General features: G+C 36.4%; 1 protein-coding gene across 1 annotated transcript in view; it reads left to right on the top strand.

Annotated features, from left to right (window-relative positions):
* mrc1a (mannose receptor, C type 1a) overlaps positions 1-9,411 on the top strand; it is a 50,574-nt gene that overhangs the window by 27,649 nt on the left and 13,514 nt on the right. Inside the window, exons 14-22 of the mRNA XM_061922212.1 lie at positions 287-431; positions 509-547; positions 3,073-3,236; positions 3,307-3,371; positions 3,437-3,537; positions 8,528-8,667; positions 8,739-8,844; positions 8,907-9,079; positions 9,151-9,259. Coding sequence (XP_061778196.1) covers positions 287-431; positions 509-547; positions 3,073-3,236; positions 3,307-3,371; positions 3,437-3,537; positions 8,528-8,667; positions 8,739-8,844; positions 8,907-9,079; positions 9,151-9,259 — 1,042 coding nt within the window. The remainder of the gene's footprint in view (positions 1-286; positions 432-508; positions 548-3,072; positions 3,237-3,306; positions 3,372-3,436; positions 3,538-8,527; positions 8,668-8,738; positions 8,845-8,906; positions 9,080-9,150; positions 9,260-9,411) is intronic.

Consider the following 9,411-nt stretch of genomic DNA (forward strand, 5'->3'; position numbering starts at 1 on the left):
CCCAACCACGCCCCCCACCTCCTGAAATCGGAAGTCTCAATGTTGGCAAGTATGGTTATGAATCAACCTACATTGAGTTAGCATAACTCAACTTTTGGGTTAAATAAATTAAACCCAAGAGTTGGATTATGAATCAACCAACATTAAGTTAGCCTAACTCAACTTTTGGGTGAAATGATTCAAGGCAAAAATTGGGTTGAAAATATTAACCCCCAAAAATGGTTTGAAATAGAGTTCATTTTTAACCCAACAATTTTAGTGTGTAGTTAACCAAACTCTCGCATAGTACGGCTATGAGAACTGGGGCTATGGGGAGCCAAACAACTACAACGACAACGAACACTGTGCAGAGGTGCAGTTCTACTACGGGCGCCACTGGAACGACCGCCACTGCGAAGTGTACAACGACTGGCTCTGCCAGATTCAAAAAGGTAACGCGGCCACCGGTCATTTTGCAGCTGCGGCCCACATGCACAATCCATGGTCTCACCTGTTGTTGCATTTGCAGGTGTGACTCCCAAAGCCGAGCCCGTCATAAGCGCGCCAAGTAAGTTCTGTTTAGTTATTGATGAGTCCACATTTCCTCACCTAAAGGATGTTTTATGTCAGGGGTCACCAACGCGGTGCCCGCGGGCACCTGGTAGCCCGTAAGGACCAGATGAGTCGCCCGCTGGCCTGTTCTAAACATAGCTCAAATAGCAGCACTTACCAGTGAGCTGCCTCTATTTTTTAAATTTTATTTATTTACTAGCAAGCTGGTCTCGCTTTGCACGACGTTTTTAATTCTAAGAGAGACAAAACTCAGATAGAATTTGAAAATCCAAGAAAATATTTTAAAGACTTGGTCTTCACTTGTTTAAATAAATTCATTTATTTTTATCTTTGCTTCTTATAACTTTCAGAAAGACAATTTTAGAGAAAAAATACAACCATAAAAATGATTTTAGGATTTTTAAACACATATACCTTTTTACCTTTTAAATTCCATCCTCTTCTTTCCTGACAATTTAAATCAATGTTCCAAGTATTTTTTTTATTTATTGTAAAGAATAATAAATACATTTTAATTTAATTCTTCATTTTAGCTTCTGTTTTTTCGACAAAGACTATTTGTGAAATATTTCTTCAAACTTATTATGATTAAAATTAAAAAAAACATTCTGGCAAATCTAGAAAATCTGTAGAATCAAATTTAAATCTTATTTCAAAGTCTTTTGAATTTCTTAGAAAATTTTTGTTCTGGAAAATTTAGAAGAAAAATGTATTTGTCTTTGTTAGAAATATAGCTTGGTCCAATTTGTTATATATTCTAACAAAGTGCAGATTGGATTTTAACCTATTTAAAACATGTAATCAAAATTCTAAAATTAATCTTAATCAGGAAAAATTACAAATGGACAGAATTTCTAGGCGCAGCCAAGGCGTTGAGGGGTTCCGGTTTGGTGGCCACGGGATTAGGTCTCTGCTTTTTGCAGATGATGTGGTCCTGAAGGCTTCATCTGGCCGGGATCTTCAGCTCTCACTGGATCGGTTCGCAGCCGAGTGTGATGCGACCGTAATGAGAATCAGCACCTCCAAGTCCGAGTCCATGGTTCTCGCCCGGAAAAGGGTGGAGTGCCATCTCCGGGTTGGGGAGGAGACCCTGCCCCAAGTGGAGGAGTTCAAGTACCTAGGAGTCTTGTTCACGAGTGGGGGAAGAGTGGATCGTGAGATCGACAGGCGGATCGGTGCGGCGTCTTCAGTAATGCGGACGTTGTATCGATCCGTTGTGGTGAAGAAGGAGCTGAGCCGGAAGGCAAAGCTCTCAATTTACCGGTCGATCTACGTTCCCATCCTCACCTATGGTCATGAGCTTTGGGTCATGACCGAAAGGATAAGATCACGGGTACAAGCGGCCGAAATGAGTTTCCTCCGCCGTGTGGCGGGGCTCTCCCTTAGAGATAGGGTGAGAAGCTCTGCCATCCGGGAGGAGCTCAACGTAAAGCCGCTGCTCCTCCACATCCAGAGGAACCAGATGAGGTGGTTCGGGCATATGGTCAGGATGCCACCCGAACGCCTCCCTAGGGAGGTGTTTAGGGCACGTCCAGCTGGTAGGAGGCCACGGGGAAGACCCAGGACACGTTGGGAAGACTATGTCTCCCGGCTGGCCTGGGAACGCCTCAGGATCCCCCGGGAAGAGCTAGACGAAGTGGCTGGAGATAGGGAAGTCTGGGCTTCCCTGCTTAGGCTGCTGCCCCCGCGACCCGACCTCGGATAACCGGAAGATGATGGATGGATGGATGGAGGAAAAATTACTAATGATGTTCCATAAATTATTTTTTAATTTTTTCAAAAAGATTCGAATTAGCTAGATTTTCTCTTAATTTTTTTCGGTTGAATTTTGATTTTTAAAGAGTCGAAATTGAAGATAAACTATGTTTAAAAATTAAATTTTAATTTTTTTCGTGTTTTCTCCTCTTTTAAACCGTTCAATTAAGTGTTTTTTTCATCGTTCTCTTCAAAAAAACCTTCCGTAAAAGGAAAAAAATGTACGACGGAATGACAGACATAAATACCCATTTTTTTATATATATGATTTTTTTATTAAAGGTAAATTGATGAGGTGGCGACTTGTCCAGGGTGTACCCTGCCTTCCGCCCGATTGTAGCTGAGATAGGCGCCAGCGCCCCCCGCAACCCCGAAAGGGAATAAGCGGTAGAAAATGGATGGATGGATGATCAAATTGGCTATTTCTGGCAATTTATTTAAGTGTGTATCAAACTGGTAGCCCTTCGCATTAATCAGTACCCAAGAAGTAGCTCTTGGTTTCAAAAAGGTTGGTGACCCCTGGTTCAGAAAAAATCTTTTTAGATTTGTCTGAACACAAGAATTTTGAACATAGTTGATTAAAAAGAAAAGATTTGATACAACATTTTTTAAACCCTCAAAACATCGCAACTTTGGCCACAACTCTTCTGCGAAAGTTGCCTGCAAAAAAAAAAATTTGGCGAAATCCTGGAGGGACCGATTAGTAAAGTCAGCTGTTGTTGAGAAACCATGAATTAGTATGGCTGACTGCCGTTGTCTGGACAGAGTACAACATGACAGAGGACGGCTGGCTTCTTTACAACGACTCACAGTATTTTATCAACAATGGCCTCCAGCCGATGGAAGCCGCCAGAGAGTTTTGCCAAAAGAACTTTGGCGAACTGGCCGTCATCACGGCTGAGAGTGAGAGGAAGTTCCTTTGGAAGCAGGTGAGACTCTCCTAAACGTCACACCTGTCGTCTCCATTCTGATGTGTCCTCTTGTGCTCCAACCCTCCAGATCTCCAAGGGCTCCCAGTTGCAGTACTACATCGGCATGACTGTCAATTTGGACAAGTCCTTCAGGTGATTACGAGTAATACAAGCCACATAGAAGCAAACTTCTTTTGCAACACGGACTCTATTTGCAGCTGGCTGGACAACACCCCGGTGACATATACGGCATGGGAAAAAAATGAGCCCAACTTCGCTAATAATGATGAAAACTGTGTGACCATATACAAAAGCATGGGTAAGCACCCTTCAAACAGTGAATAATACTATTGTTGCAGAATTTTTGCATGCATTTTGTTAGTAGATCTTTTTTTAAACTAAAATGAAAAAAAAAATATGGTAAATTGCAATAATTTTACCCAAAAAGTTAGGGTATATTACTGGAAATGGGAAAAACAGTACTGCTGTTTTTATGGTAAAAAAAAAAAACCAAAAGAAAAAACAGTTCAGTTGCCAGAATTTTACTGTAAAATGTACATTTGTTTTTTTACTGTAAATAAAAAAGTGCAATTTTATAGTAACATTTTGTAACCTCAGCAAAATCTGAAGAAGTTCAAGTTAAATAATAAATAGATTAATTTTGGTGTAGAAAACGTACTTATGTAATTCTTAAATGCTTTTTTGTAGTATATTTACTTAAACTAAAATGAAAAAAAAAATATGGTAAATTGCAATAATTTCACCCAAAAATTTAGGATTTCTTACTGAAAATGGGAAAAACAGTACTGCTGTTTTTATGGTTAAAAAAAACAAAAACAGTTCATTTGCCAGAATTTTACTGTAAAATGTACATTTGTTTTTTTTACTGTAAATAAAAAAAAGTGCAGTTTTGTAGTAAAATGTTGGCACTTCAGCAAAATCTGAAGAAGTTCAAGTTAAATAATAGATTAATTTTGGTGTAAAAAACGTACTTATGTATTTTTTTAATGCATTTTCTTAGTAGATTTTTTAAAACTAAAATGAAAAAAATAATAAGGTAAATTGCAATAATTTCACCCAAAATTTTAGGATATATTACTCAAAATGTGAAAAACAGTACTGCTGTTTTTATGGTTAAAAAAACCAAAAACAGTTCAGTTGCCAGAATTTTACTGTAAAATGTACATTTGTTTTTTTTACTGTAAATAAAAAAAGTGCAGTTTTGTAGTAAAATGATGGCACTTCAGCAAAATCTGAAGAAGTTCAAGTTAAATAATAGATTAATTTTGGTGTAAAAAACGTACTTATGTATTTTTTTAATGCCTTTTTTTAGTAGATTTTTTTTAAACTAAAATGAAAAAAATAATATGGTAAATTGCAATAATTTCACCCAAAATTTTAGGATATATTACTGAAAATGTGAAAAACGGTACTGCTGTTTTTATGGTAAAAAAACCCCCAAAACTGTTCAGTTGCCAGAATTTTACTGTAAAATGTACATTTGTTTTTTTTACTGTAAATAAAAAAAGTGCAATTTTATAGTAAAATTTTGGCACCTCAGCAAAATCTGAAGAAGTTCAAGTTAAATAATAAATAGATGAATTTTGGTGTAGAAAACGTACTTATGTAATTTTTAAATGCATTTTCTTAGTAGATTTTTTAAAACTAAAATGAAAAAAAATATATATGGTAAATTGCAATAATTTCACCCAAAAATTTAGGGTATATTACTGAAAATGGGAAAAACAGTACTGCTGTTTTAAATGGTAAAAAAAAAAAAAAAAACAGTTCAGTTGCCAGAATTTTACTGTAAAATGTACATTTGTTTTTTATTGTAAATAAAAAAAGTGCAATTTTATAGTAAAATTTTGGCACCTGAGCAAAATCTGAACAAGTTCAACTTAAATAATAAAAACATGAATTTTGGTGTAGAAAACATACTTATGTAATTTTTAAATGCATTTTCTTAGTAAAATTTTTTAAACTAAAATTTTAAAAAAAATGGTAAGTTGGAATAAATTCACCCAAAAATTTAGGGTATGTTACTGAAAATGGGGAAAACAGTACTGCTGTTTTTGTGGTAAAAAAAATAAATAAAGCAGCTCAGTTGCCAGAATTTTACTGTAAATGTACTTTTTTTTTACTGTAAATAAAAAAATGCAATTTTACTGTAACATTTTGGCACCTGAGCAAAATTTGAAGAAGACTTTCAAGTTAAATAATGAATAGATGAATTTTGGTGTAGAAAACCATATGTGATTTCAAAGCAAGTTATCCATCAAATTTTGCAATGTAAAAGTCGCAACAGATTTCATTGTAAAATTTTGAAATTTACTGTGGTTTTTACAGCATTTTTCTCTAAATGAAAAAATTTTTTTTTACTGTTATTAACTGTGGTGTCAATTTGGCATTTACAGTAATAAACTGTGTGACCATGTACAAGAGCATGGGTAAGCATGGTGCACTCAAACTTTCACCAGCTTCAGTGCAAGTTGTCATGCTCTAGACCAGAGATGTCACAGTCCTTTTCACTGAGGGCCACATCAGTTATGTTTGGCCCCAGAATGCCACTTCTTACAGTGAATAATAGTATTGTGGCGAAATTTTTTAATGCATTTTTTAGATATTTTAAAAATCAAAATGAAAAAAAAAAATGGTAAATTGCATTAATTTCACCCAAAGATTTAGGGTATATTACTGAAAATGGGAAAAACAGTACTTCTGTTTTTATGGTTAAAAAAAAAAAAAAAAAGGGAGCTTAGTCCCAGAATTTTACTGTAAAATATAAATTTGTTTTTTTTTTTTACTGTAAATAAAAAAAGTGCAATTTTATAGTAACATTTTGGCACCTGGGCAAAATCTGAAGAAGTTCAAGTTAAATAAAAAATAGATTAATTTTGGTGTAGAAAACCATATGTGATTTCAAAGCAAGTTATGCATCAAATTTTGCAAAGTAAAAGTCGCAACAGATTTCATGGTAAAATTGTGAAATTTACTGTGGTTTTTACAGCATTTTTCTCTAAATGAAAAACAATTGTTTTTTTACTTTTATAAACTGTGGTTTCAATTTGGCATTTACAGTAATAAACTGAAAAATCTACAGTTGTTGATTTGTAGTAAAAACAAACACACTGGCAGCTCAGTTGCCAGAATGTTACTGTAAAATTTGCATTTGCTTTTTTACTGTAAATAAAAAAACACGGCAATTTTACGTTAAAATGTTGGCACCTGATCTTCCTGTTTGTTGGTTTTTACTGCAAATCAACAACTGTAAATTTTTCGGTTTATTACTGTAAATGCCAAAACGACACCACAGTTTATTACAGTAAAAAAAAAAAAAAAAATTTTTAATTTAGAGAAAAATGCTGTTGAAACCACAGTAAATTTCACAATTTTACCATGAAATCTCTTGCTACTTTTACATTGCACAGTTTGATGGATAACTTGATTTGAAATCTTTGTGTGAATGCTTTCACACGTGGTTTTTCTTCTTCTTCTTTTCCAGATTTTGGCGATTTCTACCTTCCACATTTTTCACTTGATTCAAACCGTTCAAACTTCCAACTATTAAGCCTATTCGGGAATTGCGGGCTTTTCCTTGACAAATTCCCAGATTTCTGAGAATTCCAAGTTTTCCGGGACTTTTTTCCCAATTCAAAATGAACTGGCCATTTTTCAAACTTTCACCATTTCCAAATTTTCAACCAGTTCAAACCATTCCCCCTTCGACACGTTCCACCATCCAGAAAATTCAAACTTCCCTTTTTCCAAGTTGAAAAAATATTCCAGGACTTTCCAGAATTCCTGGTTTTCCAAAGCCCTATTTCCACCATTTTGTATGGCGACTAGTTCAACTGTTTCACCATCAAAACATTCCTCTTAATTAGGACAAAATTCAAAATAGTTTTTTGAACTGGAAAATTTGCCGGTTTTCACAAAATTCCAGGAATTCCTTAATACGATTTTTCATGTCACTACTACAACATTTCTCGACCGATTTGAAAAATTCCAGCACCAAAGTCATTTCAACTCATTCAGACCAAATTCGCTTTTCCCGAAATTCCCAAAATGATTTGAAGATTCTTCAAAGTTCCTCAATCCCCACATTTTTCATCTGATGCAAACTGTTCCAACTTCAAAATATTAAGCCTGTTTGAGAATTGTGTGCTCCACTTAAACATTTTTTTTTTAATTCCAGGATTTCAGTTCAACTTCAGCATTGGAGCATTCACATGCAATTCCTTCATGAATTGCCTCATCTAGTTATTATTAGTATTTATTTATATTCAAAAATGGTTTGAATGTTTGATAATATATTTTGGCATAATTAAACAATATTTAAGATAACATAATTTGGGATTTCATGGAGTACATTTGTTTTTGCTTCCAAAATAGAAAAAAAGAATACATTTAGTAAGAGAAGATGTCAGGTTCAAACACTGATGACATTTATTAAACAAGACAAAAAGCAAAGAATCAAACAGAGACAGAATTCAATTTGGACTCAGATCTGAGGAGAGACATGGACACTGTACTCTCTGTACTGTCCTTCACCACGCTCTGCCCCAAGATCTTACTCCTTCTTTATTTCACTTTCTCCCCCCTCCTTCCCACAGCTGCTTCCTGAGGGAAGTGGGTCGTAAACAGCGTTGCCTTCGGTTACCCAACAGTTCAAAGAGAGTTCGTCAAATAGTTTAAAGAGAGTCCCATAAAATAGTTCAAAGAGAGTCCCATGAAATAAATAGTTTAATAAGAGTTCTATAAAAGAGTTCAGAGAGAGTTCCATAAAATAGATCAAAGAGAGTCCCATAAAATAGTTCAAAGAGAGTCCCATGAAATAGTTTAAGATTTCTATAAAAGAGTTCAGAGAGAGTTCCATAAAATAGTTCAAAGAGAGTCCCATGAAATAGTTCAATAAGAGTTCTATAAAAGAGTTCAGAGAGATTTCCATAAAATAGATCAAAGAGAGTCCCATAAAATAGTTCAAAAAGAGTTCCATAAAATAGTTCAAAGAGTTCCATAAAATAGTTCAAAGAGAGTTCGTAAAATACTTCAAAAAGAGTTATTCTGGAAGTTGGTCAGATCCTGCCATCTGTCCGCTTGGAAGTCCCAGTGTCTTCTTGTCAGCAACAAAATGTAATTATAAAGTTTTTTTGTGATGATTTAGAAACAATTATTCTGACAAAAAGTTACAGGACTTTATTGATACGTATTATTTCCAGGCTTTCGAGGGCCAAATAAAATGACGTAGCAGGCCACATCTGTCCCCTGGGCCTTGAGTTTGACACCTGTGCTCTAAACTATTCCAGGGTACTGGAATGACATCAACTGTGGTATTGAGCTACCGTCCATCTGCAAAAGAAGCAGTGGTTTTGTCAACACAACAATGCTCCCCACCGTTGTTCCCCAAGGCGGGTGTGCACCCGAATGGCTGGCCTTCCAAGGCAAGGTAACAATGAGGCATTTCGCACATCCCGCATCCAGACCCTGAAATCTGATCGTCGTAGCTTGTTGATGCAGTGCTACAAAATTGTCGGCGCTGACAGGAAGACGTGGCAGGATGCCAGGCAGCATTGCCAAGACCAAGGAGGAAATCTGGTTTCCGTCCTCAACGAACGCGAGCAAGGTACGCAACATTGTATCAAACAGAGCATTGACAGTCTTTTTCAACGGGAACGTACTTTCCAGCTTTCCTGACGACGCAATTGCTCGCATACAATGACGACTTGTGGATCGGCATGAACGACGTCAACTGGGAGATGAGATTTGTGTGGACTGATGGCAAAGGCGTCGCGTACACCAACTGGGCCAAAGGGCACCCGACGTCGACGCCTGATGGCCGCTCCGCCTTCACGGACGAGGTCTGTGTCTGCTTCTGACACGGTCGATTCTGTTAGGACCGGTGCTCACATAGAGTGCCTCTTTCTGCCAGGCGGTCTTCGACTGTGTGATTATTGTGGGCAGTGTTTCTAAACGAATGGGACTCTGGAAGGTGGAAGACTGCAACATCCATCATGGCTTCATCTGTAAAAGAAACCTTGGTGAGTGGCCTCGTGAATGAGTTCTACAAAATCAAATTTTCCACGTGAATCTTCAGTTGACGCTAAAAAAGCAAAATGGATAAGATCTGGACAAAAGTTTGGAATCCACATGGCAGCTTCTACCCAACAAAGTGTTCGTAAATTATTCTTAT

The sequence above is a fragment of the Nerophis ophidion genome, linkage group LG15, assembly GCF_033978795.1.
Source record: "Nerophis ophidion isolate RoL-2023_Sa linkage group LG15, RoL_Noph_v1.0, whole genome shotgun sequence".
NCBI classification, from domain to species: Eukaryota; Metazoa; Chordata; class Actinopteri; order Syngnathiformes; family Syngnathidae; genus Nerophis; species Nerophis ophidion.